The 16,446-nt window shown below is 36.1% G+C and overlaps 1 protein-coding gene across 2 annotated transcripts in view; it reads right to left on the bottom strand.

Annotated features, from left to right (window-relative positions):
- Positions 1-16,446, bottom strand: part of VPS41 (VPS41 subunit of HOPS complex) — a 184,657-nt gene that overhangs the window by 55,494 nt on the left and 112,717 nt on the right. For both annotated transcript variants that reach the window (XM_081147818.1, XM_081147819.1), the window contains one exon: positions 2,806-2,903. In XM_081147818.1, coding sequence (XP_081003944.1) covers positions 2,806-2,903 — 98 coding nt within the window. The remainder of the gene's footprint in view (positions 1-2,805; positions 2,904-16,446) is intronic.

The following is a 16,446-nucleotide window of genomic DNA, read 5'->3' as shown; positions in this document are numbered from 1 at the left end:
TATACATACACTATTCTCATGGAGTTCTTAAATTACCATTAGTATTATTGTTCCTAATTTTACAGATGAAGAAACAGAGGATCAAAAAGTTTACTAAGGTAAAAGTGACATAAGTAAATGGTGAAACTGGGATTTGTGGAAAAACTGAGACTTATGGTAAACTTTGGATTTCAAATCAAGTTTTTTTTACTTTAAAGTTCATGATTTTGGGGCATTCAGCACACAGGCATAAAACATACACTTGACCATTTTCCAAAGCAACAAGGCCTGATGCAGAGTGACACTGGTATAGAGAACACAGATGAATGAAAGAGAGTGAAAGGGTCCAGAACTACCACCAACTCTCAAGTTCTGTAAGCAAACAGTAAGCTGTAAGCATATGAATAATATAGCCTTAAAAAATGCATGAAGTGCAGATGTGGAGAAATGCCAAGTGTGGTTGATTGATGCCAATGGTAACTATTATTAGGCCTAGCTGAGTAGATGATTTCTTTCATCAATTTTTTTAGGTTAACTGAGAAGCAATTATGTTAGCTTTGCACCTCATACTCTGAAAACATTACAAAAATAAAAAAGCAACTATAAAAGATCAATTAGTAGAGAAAAACAACAGTGAACATAGCATAATTTATCGGATAAGTGGAAAAATGAGATCTGAATTTTGAAACAAAAAAAAAATGGAGGAAAAACTGAAAGATTTGAGTAATTAAAAAATTAACTGCTAATAACAAAGACAAAAATAGAAAAAATATTTGGACCAAATAATATTAAAAGAAAACTCCCTTGCTAGACCATATAAAGAGCTCCTTTATATGTGTATGAAAACTATCAGCAATGTGATTCATCTCCTTGTTTGACAACCTTTATTCAGTGGCCAAACAAGCCCTGCTTATCTGTGAACTTCCTAGGAGCAGGAATTTGGTATTATTGATCTCTAACCCCCAATGGTTACCATAATTCTTAAGATAAATGTACTTTATTACTGAATGAAAGAAAAAAACATTAGGGGGATAGCATAATAAATAAGTGTATATCAACCAGATGAAACAGTACACAACCACTATAAGTGATAATGATGGGAGACTACACAGCCCCATGGAGAGAGAATGGAATAAGCTCTGAAAAATATGGCAATAAGGAATAGTGTATACCTATGACTGCAACTGTGTGAAAAAATGCACATATGTGAAAGAAAAATAGGAAAAATATGTTGGGGGATACTATTACGAGTGATATAAAAACAAATTTTAATGTTGCAGTTAAGCTATCTTTTTGATATGGAAAAAAAAGGTGGGGGCATGTGACCAGCTCAGTCTCAAGCTGTTTCTTTACTCCTTTTGTCTTAATTTTATCAGTTTATTCTGTGTATAAGGATTTAAGGTGTACTTAGGTGTTACATGACATGAATATGACACACATACATTTTTAAGTCATCTCCAAGACCTCAACTTCTTTCTCTGAAAAAACTCCATTTTCTAATTTGCTCGATGAGGTTGGCCTTTCTTGGTTTTTACTCCTTTCCAATACTCTCTTTTATTAACAAAGGTCTCCACTCTTTCTTTATTTTTTTTGGTCAAGTGTTTATTAGGCTTTCCTTTTTTCATTTTACTGCTTCTTTCCTTATGTCTTTAAATCACATTCTCGATCCTCCCCACATTCCTCATCAAAAAGTACCATATTTACTCCCTCAGGAGCCACTGCTTTTCTCTAGTTTCAAAAATAATAATAATAATAAACTGATGTCCTGCAACAGAGCTAGAAGCCAGCTCTATTGATTTTTAGCAGGTTTGAGTGTTCACTTATGTCTATAGCATCCCATTGCCTAGCAACATAGGCACCCAGAGCTTCAGGTTACTATAGCAATGGCTTCCTGATGCAAGTGTTAGCTCAGAGAAATGCTTGAGAGAGCAGCTACCACTTCAAAACTGGGGCTCTCTCAGGGTTTTTCTCCGCATTTTATTCCTTGTCATTTGAAAAGGGGGGGAAATAGGAGAGGATACAGAAAAGGAGAGCCTACTTCTGTAAAGGGACAATCAATTGCTCTATCTCTTATACACAGGATCAAAAAATCCTTTACAATAAGCTCTCCTTTATTATGCCTCAAAGCCACCCCCTATCCCCTTCCTGGACTCTGACAATAAAGACAAACTGTGAGTGCTGCCAACTGAGGTTTCAAAGAGAGGCTGAGAGTGCATGCTCCTACACAGGACCATACATACAGGCTTCATTCCAAAGCCATGTATAACAAAATTTAGATCCTCTGCTGTTTCTTATTTAGCCGTACTTTTCATACCATCACTTGCACTGCTTACTGAGACTTAGCAACAATCTGTTTCAAAGCCAGAATCAAGCTACTCAGAATCACTAGGCCACTGGGAAGTAAAAAAATATGTCTGGACCACAGGAAATAATGAACTGCCCTTTCTGTAATTCCCTCTGACCACAGGGGCCCTGCTGTTGCAGCAGATCAACTTCATTGCTGTCATTTCTGGTAATGCAGTGTCAGCTTAGTTTCTTTGCCTTTCAGAAAGAGGAATCCTTCATTCCTTCCTACTAAAATACCAAGAGAAATGGGAAAAAATGACTCCCCTTTACTCAGCAAAAGGAACAAAGGCAGGCAATGAGTGGAGCTTTTGAAAGGTAAATATGTTAGGTCTACAGGGTAATAATCTCTGCTGACCCTATTTCATAGGTCAGGAAGTTCTGCTCAGACTATAGCAAAGCCCTTTGATGGGCAACCTGATCTGGGTATAATGCTGAAAATGAACCCATACTTCCCTTTGTATTTGAGGTGAAATAAATTACCGTTTTTTCTGAAACCTCCTTTACGTAGGAAAGCACAACAAGCTGATCACAGAGAGGTGCAAGACCACTGATGTAGAATTCAGTTTCAAACTGGGACACTGCAAATAAAAGGGAAGTAAGATTCACCATTAACAGGAGCAAAAAGCAACACACAAAGGAAAGGATATATCGACTCTGAATTCTAAATGCACTCATTTTAGAAATCTAACACAAAGTAGCACAGATTAACACACTTTTTTTTTTTTTTAATTTTTTTTTTAAATATATCTTTATTGATCTCATAGAGAGGAAAGGAGAGTGAGAGAGAGAGAGAAACACCAATGATGAGAGAGTCATTGATCGGCCGCCTCCTGCACGCCCCTGACTGGGGATCGAGCCCGCAACCCGGGCATGTGCCCTAACCGGGAATCGAACCCCGATCGCCTGGATCCTAGGTCGATGCTCAACTGCTGAGCCACGCCCGGCCGGGCAACACACCTTCTTAACAGTAATCAGTCCCAGAAGAGGATATCTGAAAACCTCACTTTAAAATTTCCTTCACAAACAAAAGCAAACCTGGTAATAACAGTAGCATGAATGGTCAAATGTGACACTGTGCCCAGCTAGTTTAAAAATGACAAAGTTAAAACCCAATGTAAACTACTAATAATAACAATTTCTTAAAAATGCCTCAGTTTAAGTTTTTCACAGTTAGGGCATTACAGTGACATAAAGGTGACAAAGAAGGAGATTTGTAATTGGGAAACTATTATTCCTTTTAACATTTAATAAACATTTTATTTAAATAGGGGAAAAGGTGTATAAATATAGATTACATTATGATAAAACTATTATTTAAGTGAAATAAAGGTCAGAGAAAATAATTCCCTTCTTTTTTTAAAAAAATATGTCTTTATTGATTTCAGAAAGAGGAAGGGAGAGAAACAGAAACATTAATGATGAGAGAGTCATTGACTGGCTGCCTCCTGCATATCCTGCACTGGGGACTGAGCCCACAACCAGGGCATGTGCCCTGATCGAGAATTGAAACTCGATCTCCTGGATCACGGGTTGATGCTCAACTGCTGAGCCACACCGGCCGGGCCCTTCTCCTTTCTAAAGGCAGTCTTTAAAATTAAGAAGAATTATTGCATCACTTTAATAAATACATGGTGAAGGAATTAAGAAGTACAGATTGGTAGTAACAAAACAGTCATGGGGATGTAAAAGTACAGTATAGGGAATATAGTCAATAATACTGAAATAACTACGGTGCCAGGTAGATCATTTTGTAAAATATATGACTGTCTAACCTGTACACTATGCTGTACAACTGAAACTAATACAAAATAAAACTGAATGTTAACTGTAATTGAAAAATAAAATTTAAAAAGTAAAAAAGTTTAAATAGAAGTACATGGATTTAATTACAATAGACCTCAGAGATCTTTTGGAAAGCACAGTGGTACAAATAAAAATATTTGCTAATGTATGAGTCTAATGATTAGCAGCTGTAAAATACTTATAATAAATGACTTGTTTTAAGCAACTACATTTTGGGGTGCTTTGTTACACAGTAAAGCTAACTGGTAGAGATGTGGTGCTGGTAAAGATTCTTTCAGTAATCGTACACTGCACTTACAGATTCATCTGGGAATAAACTTTCATTTGGTAGTTACAAAATAATCATTTTGTACATTTTCTACAAGTTTCTTGATGAAGATCTTCTCCACAGTTCTGTTGTACTAGGTTCAGATTTAATTAACTTCTATGATAAAATTATAATAAACTCTCGATTTTACAGACCTTGATTTAATGGACTTTGGATTTAACAGACAAAATTTTAAATATGTCATATGTGAAAATTAACACCCTGTTAATTTTAAAATGATTTTAACCATGATTTGCTTATAATTATAATTTGCTTATAATTAACAGGTTATTTTTTTGTTATTAATTCACTGTTACTTTTAACAAATTTTAGTAAATTGACCATATGTTGGAAAAAACACTAGTAATTTTGCTGACATAAATAAATATTACATATCTATAACTACAGTCTACATATTTAAATCCAAGAGACAGCTCATAAGCAATGTTCGGCAAACAATTAACAGGTGATCACACTGTATTACCGGAGGTAATTGGTTCTGTTGTCAGATGGCATGACTTTATGTAGCAGTTTTAATGCACGCCAGCAAATGATCCCACCACGCTAAGCCACACCCCTGCCGTGTGCATTTGTTTACTCTCGGTGACTGGTGAATGCATGCATTTACTAGACCTATTCAGTATAAATTTAAAATTACACTAATAAATATAGACAACTTTTCTGTGAAATTAAACTTTTTATACATAATTTTAATTACGCAAATGTGTCTACATAAGTAAAAACAGGTAAACTAATTTGTAAATTTTTTAACATATGCATTTGGAAAACCTATCTTATTATATGATGGACTTTGCACTTTAATGCACACCTGCTTGCCTGAATTAGTCCATTATAGCAAGGTTTTACTGTATACTTTTTTCCAAATGGGAGGAAGTCAGTGTAGCATAATATAAACAATATTAAATGTAGAGTCAGGAAATATGGGTTTTAATTTCAACTAAATTGAACTTGTACAAGTCATATTAATTTCTGTGGGTATAATTTTTATTAGAGTATAAATAAAATCCATAACAGATGAAATGAGGGGCTACTGAATTTTTTTTCTTCCTCCTCTGCATTTTCCTTGCAGATTATTTATTGTTACTTGTTTCTGATTATCTTGAATGACTGCTCATTATACAACTGTTTTCACAATTTAATTTTAACATAAAAATGAAATTGAGGACATCTGGGAGTGACGTGAGAGCAATGGTGGTGTGAGAGATACCCTTGGCGCCTCTCCCTGGAATTTCAACAAATTAACCAACTATAATTCAACAAAGAATTCCCTACTCAACAGAGGCATGCCTGAGAGACCCTCGCATTGAAACATCTAAAGATCGGCAACCAGGAATAAACTGGGAGATGAGAAGAGAGAAAAGCTCAGACGGCCCACAGATGCAGCCATGCAGCTGGGAGCTAGCAGATCTGCACAGCCAGGAGAGGGGAGGAAGCAAGAGGTAGCAGGTGCTACCTCTGGCGGGAGGGAACAAAGGTCTGTGAGGGGCAGTACAGCAGGACAAGCACAGAGAACACTGACAGAGCCACCAGATGCCTGACAGAGTGCGGGGCTCTGCCGCACAGCAGCTCTTTACTGCAGGGCAGGGATGTTTCTGACAAAGAAACAAAACCACACAGCCCTGCCGCCACTTGGATGCTCAAACCTCGCCTCCCGTTCCCCCCTGTGTTGGGTCAAGAAACATTTTATCTGTAAACCAAGAGCTATTGCAAGGGAACTACTGTTTCCTTCTGTGACTGATAATCTGTTCTGGTGCTTGGGGCTGGATCCCATGGAGGTCCAGGACCTGAGGTCATCATTACTTGAGGGCAAAACAAGCTGAACCCCCAATGAGCATGGCTGTACTGTCTTATAGAAGCTCGTGGAGGTCAACTCTGGGATCACAGAGGTAAAAACTCTTGCAATTCAGTGCCATCTACTGGAAAATAGTAGAAAGACCTCTTCAGAGATGCTGATAAAGAAGGGGTATTTATGCCCAGACAAGGGAGAGTAGCAAATACCACGAATAACCATGGTAACAAGGATGATCAGAAAGAAAATGAAAAATCCCCAGAAAGCAAGCTGGAACACATGGAAATATGTGATATAAATGACAGAGATTTCAAGATTGCAGTTTTGAAAATACTCAACAAGATGTGAGAAAATACAGACAGGCAATTCAGTGCACTCAGAAAATAAATCAATGAACAAAAGAGTACTGTACCAAAGAGACTGAAACTTTAAAAAAGAACCAATAAGAAATCCTGGAAATGAAGCATGCAATTAAGAAGATTAGGAATGAGCTACTGAGCATAGAAAACAGCCAGATGGAGGAAAGAATTACTGGTAATGAAGATAGGAGATCTAGAAATGCCACACAGGAAAGAAGTGAGAGACTTGAACATAAAGAAAATTTAAAGTGCTTTATGAGAACTGTCTGACTCCATCAGAAAAAGCAATATTAGAATAATAGGCATTCAGGAAGAAGAAGAGAGGGAAAAGGTAAGAGAGAGTGTATTCATACAAATAGTGGATGAGAACTTCCCAAATCTATGGAAAGAGCTAGATCCTCGAATCCAAGAAGAAAAAGGAACACCTGGTTACCTGAATCCAAAGAGGCCCTCTCCAAGGCACACTGTATTAAAACTGTCAAAAATTAATGATAAAGAAAACATTCTCAAAGCAGCCAGGGAAAAGAAAGAAGTGACCTAAAAGGAAAACCCATCAGAATTTCAACTAACTTCTCAGCAGAAACTCTGTAAGCCAGAAGAGTAGAACCAAATATTCAAACGTCTGAAAGAGAAAATTATCCTTTAAATATAAAGGAGAAATAAAGACCTTCCCAGATATACCAAAGCTGAGAGAGTTTGTCACCAAAAAACCTCCACTGCAGCAAATACTGAAGGGAGTAATTCTACCTGGAACAAAAAACATAAGGTCACAACACTACGAGTAAGATCACCAAAAAACTTACAGCACAAACAGGGATAATTTGAGACAACAAAAGCATAAAGGGGGAAGCGGTAAAGGTCTGAACTGGCAAAGGAGGATGAACATCAGATGCACTCAAAAGAAAAAAAAAACTATTGTATATATGCAACTTTATTTTTTATAAACCTAATGGTAACCACACTCAAAAATCCCCAAACCAGGACATATCACTTAAAAAAAGAGGACACAGAAGAAAGAAGTATGAAACACCACCAAACAAAAACGACAAACAGAAGTACAAAGGAAAAGAACCAATGGAGGCACAGAGCTACCAGAAAACAAAATATAAAATTGTTATAGGAAATCCTCATACATCAATAATTACCCGAAATGTAAATGGTCTGAATTCACCAATAAAGAGGCACGAAGTAGCAGAGTGGATCAAAAAACAAAACCCAACCTTCTGTCCACAAGAGACAAATCTAAGCTGCACAGACAAAAGTACATTCAAAGTAAAAGGGTGGAAAAAGTTCTCCAAGCAAATAACATCCACCAAAAACAGGTATAGCCATACTTATATCTGACAAAATAGATTTCAAGACAACAAAGATAACAAGAGACAAAGATGGACACTTTATGATGATAAAGGGGACACTACATCAAGAAAACATAACACTTATTAATATATATGCACCCAACCAGGGAGCACCGAAATATAAAAAGCAACTACTCACAGAACTAAAGAGATAAAAGGATCAAAACACAATCATAGTTGGGGACCTTAATATTCCATTGACAGTTCTAGACGGATCAACCAAACAGAAAATCAATGAAGAAATATCGTGTGATATTTGTCTTTCGCTGCCTGGCTTATTTCACTTAGCATAATATTCTCCAGGTCCATCCATACGTGGAATCTAAAGAACTTAATAAACTGAACAGAATAGATTCAATGACATGGAAGCATAGATGAGACTGATGAATGTCAGAGGGATGGAGGAGGGCAGGTGGGTGGAGGAGGAGAGAGTAACCAAAGAATTTATGTGCATACACGCACAACCCAAGGACATGGACAATGGTGGGGAGAAGGACTGGGGAGGGGGAAGGAAAGGGGTGGAACGGGTCATTGGGGAGAAAAAGGGACATCTGTATTATTTTAAACAATAATAAAATTTAAATTAAAAAAAAAAAAAGGAAATATCGGCCTTAAATGAAACGCTAGACCAAATGGACGTAACTGACATTTACAAAACCTTTCATCCCAATATCAGATTACACATTCTTCTCCAGTGCACTTGGAACATTCTCAAGGATAGACCATTTGTTGGGTCACAGAACTAGCAACAACAAATTCAAGAAGACTGAAACTATACCAAGCATATGCTCTGACCACGATGCCTCGAATTTAGAAATCAACTGCAAAAAGGAAGTAAAGAAACCCACTAACACATTGACATTGAACAACATACTACTAAAAAATGACTGGGTCAAAAAAGAAATAAAAGATGAGATCAAAAGATATACAGAGGCAAATGAGAATCACAGTACAACATATCAAAACTTCTGGGATGCAGCAAAAGCAGTAATAAGAGGGAAGTTTATATTATTACAGGCCGATCTCAAGAAACAAGAAAAATCCCAAGTAAACCACCAAACATCACATCTTAAAAGAACTAGAAAAAGAACAAAAGCAACCCAAAGCCAGCAGAAGAAAGGAAATCATAAAAAGTAAAGCAGAATTGAATGAAATAGAGAACAAAAAGACTATACAAAAAATTAATAAAGAGTTGGTTCTCTGAAAAGATTAATACAATTGACAAACCCAATTCACTATGAAAAAGAAAGAGACCCATTAAACAAAGTCAGAAATGAGACAGAAGTCACCACTGACATCACAGATATACAAAGGATCATATTAGAATATTACAAAAGACTATATTCCACCAAATTCAATAACCTAGAAGAAATGGGTAAGTTCCTAGAAATATATAACCTTTCTAGACTAAATCACGAAGAACTGGAAAATTCAAATAGACCAATCAGCGAAGAAACTGAAACAACCATCAAAAACCTACCAAAAGACAAAAGTGCAGGACTAGATGGTTTCACCAGTGAATTCTACCAAATGTTCAGAGTTAAAACAAACATATCCTCCTCAAACTCTTCCAAAAAACTGAAGAAGAGGCAATATTTCCTAACACATTTTATGAGGCCAACATAACCCTGATACCAAAACCTGGCAAGGATACCACAAAAAAGAGAAAACTGCAGACCAATATCTCTGATGAATAGAGATGCAAAACTCTTCAACAAAATACTAGCAAATCGAATACAGCAGTACATCAAAAAAATAATACACCACAACCAAGTGGGGCTCATTCCAGGGGCCTAGTATGGTTCCCCAAAGTAAATCCATCAATGTAATACACCACATTAACAAAAGAAAGGGTAAAATTCATATGATCTTATCAATAGATGCAGAAAAAGCATTTGATAACATACAACATCCATTTATAATTAAAACACTCAATAAAATAGGAATAGAAGCCTCTTTTTAAAAATATATATTTTTTTATTGATTTCAGGGTGAGGAAAAGGGAGAAAGAGAGACACAGAAATATGATGAGAGAGAGAGTCATTGATAGGCTGCCTCCTGCATCCCTTGTGCTGGGGATCCAGCATGCAGCCCAGGCATGTGCCCTGACCAGGAATCAAATCTCAGTCTCCTGGATGATAGGTCGATGCTCAATCTCTGAGCCTCACCAGGTGGGCAAAGGAAAGTATTTTAACATAATAAAGGCCATAATAAAGGCCATATATGATAAACCCTCAGCTAATATCTTACTCAATGGTGAAATACTGAAAGCTTTTCCTCTAAGATCAGGAATAAGCCAAGGATGTCCACTCTCACCTCTCTTATTCAACATAGTTCTGGAAGTCCTAGCCAGAGCAAAAAGGCAGAGAAAGAAATAAAAGGCATACAAACAAAGAAGGAAGAAGTAAAACTGCCACTTTTTGCGCATGACATAATTCTGTATATAGAAAACCCTAAAGACTCCACCAAAAAACTATTAGAAATAATAAACAAATACAGTAAAGTTGCAGGATATAAAATCAATATACAAAAATCTATTGCCTTCCAGTATACTAACAACAAAACTTCAGAAAAAAAAAAAAAATCCTTTTGCAATTGCAACCAAAATAATAAAATATCTAAGAATAAACTTAACAAAGAACATGAAAGGCCCATATACTGAAAATTACAAAGCATTATTAAAAGAGATTAAAAAAGACAGAACACAATGGGAAAATATCCCACATTCATGGATTGGAAGAATCAACATAGTTAAAATGGCCGTATTACCCAAAGCAATATACAGATTTAATGCAATCCCTATCAAAATACCAATGTCATTTTTTTAAAGAAACAGAACGAGAAATCATCAGATTTGTATGGAACCACAAAAGACCCTGAAAAGCCAAAGCAGTCCTGAGAAAAAAGAATGAAGCTGGAGATATCATTCTACCTTCAAATTATGCTAGAGCTACAATAATCAAAACAGCATGGTGCTGGCACAGAAACAGATACACTTATCAGTGGAACAGAATAGAGAGCCCAGATATAAAACCACATGTTTATGGGTAGATAATTTTCAACAAAGGAGCCAGAAACACACAACAGAGTAAAAATAGTCTCTTCAATGGTGCTGGGAAAACTGGAAAGCCACATGTAGAAGAATAAAACTGTATTACAGCTTGTCTCCATGTACAAAAATTAACTCAGAATGGATCAAAGACCTAAATGTGAGACTCAAAACAGTAAGTTACAAAGAAAACATAGGTACCAAACTTATGGACCTCGGTGATAGGGAACATTTTCTGAACTTGATCCCAACTGTAAGGGAAGTAAAGGCAAAAATAAATGAACGGGACTATATCAAACTAAGAAGCTTCTGCACAGCAAAAGAAACTGACAACAAAACAAAGAGGCAGCCAACCAGATGGGAGGCGATATTTGCAAACAGTAGCTCCAACAAAGGTTTAATTTCCAAAATATATAAAAAACTCATAAAACTCAATACCAAACAAACAACCCAATCAAAAAGTGGACAGAAGACCTGAACAGACACCTTTTCCAAGAATACATATAGTCAATAGATATATGAAAAGATGTTTGATACCACTAGCAATTAGGGAAATGCAAATCAAAACTACAATGAGATAACACTTCACACCTGTTAGAGTGGCTATTATCAACAAGACAAGCAATAACAAATGTTGGAGAGGCTGTGGAGAAAAGGGAACCATCATTCATTGCTAGTGGGAATGTGGACTGGTACAACCACTATGGAAATCTGTCTGGCTATTCCTCAAAAAATTAAGAATAGAGCTACCATACAATCCAGCAATCCCTCTCCTGAGTATATACTCAAAAACTCAAAAACATGTATTTGTAAAGATATAAGCACCCCTATGTTCATTGCAGCATTATTCATGATGGCCAAGACATGGAAACAACCAAAGTGTCCTGTGATAGAGGACTGGATAAATATGGGGTACATGTACACAATGGAATACTACTCAGCTGTAAGAAAGGATGAAATACTGCCATTTGCAACATGGATGGACCTTGAGAATATTATGCTAAGTGAAATAAGTCAGTTAGGAAAAGCTAAGAACCATATGATTTCACTCATATGTGGGATATAAAACTGAAACTTGTGGTTACAAACAGCAGTGTGGTGGTTGCCAGAGGGAAGGGGTTGGGGGGTGGGGGGGTTAAGGGGGTCTTAATATATGGCAACGGGAGAATATAGGACTTTGGGTGGTGGGTACACATAGCAATATAGAGATCTTGAAACCTGAAACCTTTATGTTCATATTATCCACTGTCACCCCAATAAATTTAATTTTTAAAAAAATAAAAAATAAATTCAAGTCAGGAAGTTTGATCTTCAAACCCTGGAAACTGAATTAAAAAAAAAAAAAGAGTTCTAAAATACAGCGTAGGTTAGTTATAAAGATTTGAATAATAGTTTGTTTGAAATAACAATTCAAGTTAAACTCAATATGGGCTCACTGTGTTCTAATTAAATTAATAAAATTTTTACCTACGTATTTAATTACAAAGATAAAGAAGATATTCTAATGAGCACTAGGAGTGGGACATAAAACTACAGCAGCCTTGCAATAATAAATAATAATAAAGATGAAGGGAAACTATCTACAAAGTGTGGATGAATATAAAGGTTGTACTTCAACAATTTTATGTAAAACAGGATAAATGAAGAAATATTACTCATAGAAAAAAATGAAAAATATAAAAAAATGAAATTGAGGATAAAAAATTTCCTCAAAAGTTAGCACAAATGTTAAAAAGAATAATATTTCTTATGTTTTGTCCTTCACTAGATTTCAGAGACGGTCATGGTGCTCTGGACAGAAACACAGAATGGAAGTACAAAGGCAAGTGCTTTAGTCCCACCTCTGTCACTACCTTTTTTCCAACCTCTGTGGGTTTGAACTGAATATTCTTATCCAGGCAGTTAAAAATAGTTTTGGTAAAGTGATAGTATGATAAGTGTCACATGAAGCACATATGTAGAGAACCACCTCCACCACAACCACATGCTCAGAGACCAGTACATCCAGCGTAACCAGACACTGAAGATTCCAGAGAAGCTCCCAGTGCCATGCCTATGGGAGTGGGGCATAGGGGAGGGCTGAAATGCGCACATGCTATAAAACAGTGTGGGGTCCCCCCCATGACCCAGTAATCAAAGAGGTGATAATTTCACATTCTAGAAGACATAAAGGCATATAAACAAGAGGTTTTGGTTGCCACCGCTCCTGAGATTACTAAGCTCTATTTGGTAGAGATGAACTTGAGTTTTTTTCTAAATCACATTCCATTGTTGAAATGCTACACAAACAATTCCTTTACCAGCAACCTGGGGGAAGAACAAACAATTGGAAATGCCACAGAGACTAATTCATGGGCATCACACAAAAGCCTTTTTGTGCTTGTCTGCCACTGGTACATGAGGGAAAACTTCATTTAAGAAGTGGTGGGTGAACAAAGTATTCCCCCGATTTGGGATGCCAAATGGCTGCCTAGGCTCAGTACAAGCAGTATCAGTGTCTCTCCTAAGGGTAACCAAATACATATCAAGGCCTTGGTCTTTATGAATAAGCTATAAGATACAGAAGCTAGAAAATACTATCCAAATCTTTCCTCTTCTACATCCTGATTTCCTAGTCCTCACTAGCTTGCATTAATGAGATAGAAAATTTCCTGTTATCTACATGATAGAAAATCTAAGGGCGCTCTTTTCTTAAAACTTTCATTTTATTTTTTCCATCACCAATTATCCACCCATACCCTCTTCTACCCTCATCACCCTTCAGCAATCACCACACTGTTATATGTGTCAACGAGTTCTTTTTTTTTCTTTCTTGCTCATCCCTCCACAAACACCCCAGCTCCACCCCAACAGCTGTCAGCCTGCTCTCTCTCTATGCATTTGTTTCTATTTTGCTTGTTAGTTCAGTTTGTTCATTAGATTTCATATGAGTAAAATCATATGGTACTTGTCTTTCTCTGACTGGCTTATTTCACTTAGCATAATGTTTTCCAGGTCCACCTATGTTATTGCAAAGGGTAAAATTTCCTTCTTTTTTACTGCCAAGTAATGTAAGAAAACAAAAAAAGATGTGTAGAAGCACATACCTACTTTACTTCTCAATTCCAGATACTATAATAAATGCTTATTTGGTAAGTACTAAAACTTACTGGACTTTACAAATTAAGAATCAGCAATAGTTTAGGCAGAGGCTACCTGAAGTGACTAAATTATAAACTAACAAAAAAATGTTACTTATAAAGAAAAGATATGGTACATAAAAATAGCATTGTCAAGATTCCCAGAGGCATAGTTAAGCAAGTTTCAATCATATAAATTTGAAATTGAATTCTTTACTTTTTATTTAAAGAAACTTATTATAAAAAAAATCCTTATGAAAAACAAAATTACTATTACAGTCATACCCAGTATGATTCTCAAATTAAGAGTTCAAAAATAATGGCTCTTGCCCTAGCTGGTTGGATTTAGTGGTTAGAGCGTCAGCCTGTGAACTGAAGGGTCCCTGGTTCGATTACGGCCAAGGGCATGTTGTACCTCAGTTGCAGGCTTGATTCTGCCCCAGTTGGGGTGTGTGCAGGAGGCAACCAATTGATGTGCGTCTCTCACATCAATGTCTCTGTCTCTGTCTCTGTCTCTGTCTCTCTCTCTCTCTCCCCCCATCCATCTCCCTCCCTCCATTCTACTCTTTCTAAAAAAAAAAAAAAAAAAAACACAAAAAAAAAATCAATGGAAAAAATATCGAGAGAGGATTAACAAAATAACAAAACAAAAAAATTCAAATGATCTTGTTTTGCTTTTAGGTCTATGGTGATTCAGTTTATTCTTTATATTAATGCTGCCCCCAAGGGCTGGCTGAAGACAGAGGTATCAGAATGAACAGAAAGTATGAGATTTTTCTTCCTATTGAACAGATTTAGAGAAAGCACTGTTGAATGGTAATATTCTTCAGAAGAACAAAGATAAATTATGTAAAAGTTTATAAACTGACTGTAAAATATCTTCAAGTAATTACTTTCGATTTCAAATTTACAATGGACCAATAAAAGTTTTGGTTTATTTTCTCTGAAATTCTATTTTCCCCACATAACAGATTGAAATAATTTTAATGAAAATTACTTTTTTTCCTAAATGAAAACCAATTTGAATACAGGTAGCTTATAGGACTAATAATAAGTTCCCTTTAAAGAGACTACCTATCTGGAAAAGATAAATCACAAAGAAAACAAAGACAAATTCTGTTGGAGAGCATTTAAACAAAATAGAAAGCACAAGCTGGAGAGGGAGGAAAAAGGGAGAGAAAAATGCAGAATTTCTAGAGGGAGCCACAAAAAGATAGTAGCTATGCTTCAGATCAAGATCCAGAAAGTGAGGCAATGGCTCTTGAACCTTGCAGGGATTGTGTGTGTTCACTCAGATGACAATGGATTTAGGCACATGTTAAAGCAGGAGCACAGCCTTCCTCGCCCTGATGTAAATGAAAGGATTGCTGAGCTCTGATTCATTCTGGAAGACAAAACATTTCTAGACATGCTTAAAGAAGTAATTCAAGGAAAAAGACAAAGAGAGAGATCTAAATGGGTTTAGAGAGAAAGAGAAAGAAAGTTTCACATGGACTATTCACATAAAAATTCTATCCAGGGAGGTCCTTTGGGTCCAGAAAAAGGACTATTCTGTACAAGCCCGGATTCAGAAAGGAAGCTAGAGTTCTTGATCAGCACAGTTCAACAGAATAGTAAGCCAAAAGCACAACTTACATATGTAATTTTAAATTTTCCAGTACCCACATTAAAGAGTAAAACGAGGTGAAAATTTTAAAATATTTTATTTAATGCAATATATAGAAATATTATAATTTTAACACATAACAGAGGTAATTTATTTTTATTTTCATACTACGTTTTTGAAATCCTATATGCAGCCCATCTGAATACGCGCTTGCCACATTTCAAGCATTTAATAGCTACAACTGGCTATGGCTACTGTACCAAACAGCATAGGTCTAGATGCCCAAAGGTTTTTTCTTTGTCTTTAAATTCCAGTAATTTGACTCAAATATATCTTAAAGGTGCTCATCATGGGTCACTATTTTCAGACACACACTGTACTATTTTAATTTGTATGAATCTAAGTTTTGTTTCTTTGTAGTTTCAGAAAATTTTTCTTAAAATACTGTTTTTGGTATTTATTCTATTCTCTTGTTTTGAAGGACTTTTATTAGTAAACTGAATCATGTTTACCTGTCTTCAGTATTTATCACTTAATCATAAATCTTTGTTTCCTTATTTTGTTTTGTTTGTTTGTTTCTTTTTAATCTTCACCCAAGGACATTTTTTCCATTGCTTTTCAAAGAGAGTGGGAGAGGAAGAGGGAGAGAGAGATCAGTTGTTAGAGATATACTTGGTTGCCTCCTGCATTCACCCTGACCAGGGCCAAGGATT

This window comes from Miniopterus schreibersii, assembly GCF_964146895.1.
Source record: "Miniopterus schreibersii genome assembly, chromosome: 9".
NCBI lineage: Eukaryota > Metazoa > Chordata > Mammalia > Chiroptera > Miniopteridae > Miniopterus > Miniopterus schreibersii.
The sequence above is the reverse complement of the archived record's forward strand: the minus strand, read 5'-3'. Positions and strand labels throughout refer to the sequence as shown.